This window comes from Acanthisitta chloris, unplaced genomic scaffold, assembly GCF_000695815.1.
Source record: "Acanthisitta chloris isolate BGI_N310 unplaced genomic scaffold, ASM69581v1 scaffold415, whole genome shotgun sequence".
Classification (NCBI taxonomy): Eukaryota; Metazoa; Chordata; class Aves; order Passeriformes; family Acanthisittidae; genus Acanthisitta; species Acanthisitta chloris.
Genome location: NW_008674029.1, coordinates 7886 through 8784, shown reverse-complemented (window position 1 = coordinate 8784; position 899 = coordinate 7886). Strand labels below are relative to the sequence as shown.

The following is an 899-nucleotide window of genomic DNA, read 5'->3' as shown; positions in this document are numbered from 1 at the left end:
TGCCTCAGGCAGTGGCACTGGGCTCTGCAGGAGGGACAGAAGTCAAGGACAAGGAGGGAACACTTGGGGATCCTCAGGGCTCTGCAGGGCAAAGCAAAGGTTAAGGGAGGAGATGGGGACCCTTGGGAGATGGGGACCCTTGGGGACCCTCAGGACTCTGCAGGGAAAAGGTCAAGAGATGGGACAGGGACCCTTGGGGCTCTGCAGGGTGAAGCAGAGATCAAGGACAGGGAGGGGATGTAGAATCTTGGAGACCCTCGAGGCTCTGCAGGGTAAAACAGAGATCAAGGACAAGGAGGAAATTGGGCACTTGGGGACCCTCAAGGCTCTGCAAGGGTGAAGAAGAAATCAAGGACAGAAAGGGGATGGGGAGTCTCGGGGACCTTGGGGACCCTTGAGGTTCTGCAGGGTGAAGCAGATATCAAGGACAAGGAGGAGATTGGGGACTTGAGGACCCTTGAGGTTCTGCAGGGTGAAGCAGATATAAAGGACAGGGAGGGGATAGGAGACTTGGGGACCCTTGAGACTCTGCAGGGTGAAGAAGAAATCAAGGACAAGGAGGGATGAGGACCCTTGAGGACCCTCACCCCTCACACCACAGGACACCAGCAACTCACATAAAACCTGGGCCGTGCTACCGACAGGTCCATGCCGTCGCTCAGCCTTCTCCCCTTCTCCCCTGGCTCTGACCCCTCATCCAGCTCCAGCTCGTGGCTCTCCAGCCCCAGCCCCTTGCGTTTGAGTGTCTGCAGGGAGCAGGAGGAGGAGGGTGAGCAGGGCTCCGTGCCCACCCCGGTCCCCCCGGCCGCCCCCACCGCTACCTCCAGGATGTCAGAGTTGGTTCTGCTCTCGTGGGGCTCACTGTACTCGGTGTACTTGAGCAGCACCTTGTCCATGTC

General features: G+C 59.0%; 1 protein-coding gene across 1 annotated transcript in view; it reads right to left on the bottom strand.

Moving 5' to 3' along the window:
* Positions 1–899, bottom strand: part of LOC103802647 (myocyte-specific enhancer factor 2B-like) — a gene marked incomplete at its 3' end in the record, with an annotated part of 2459 nt that overhangs the window by 138 nt on the left and 1422 nt on the right. The window contains 3 exon segments of the mRNA XM_009075147.1: positions 384–528; positions 618–746; positions 822–899. The exon segment at positions 822–899 is cut by the window's right edge and continues 17 nt beyond it. Coding sequence (XP_009073395.1) covers positions 384–528; positions 618–746; positions 822–899 — 352 coding nt within the window.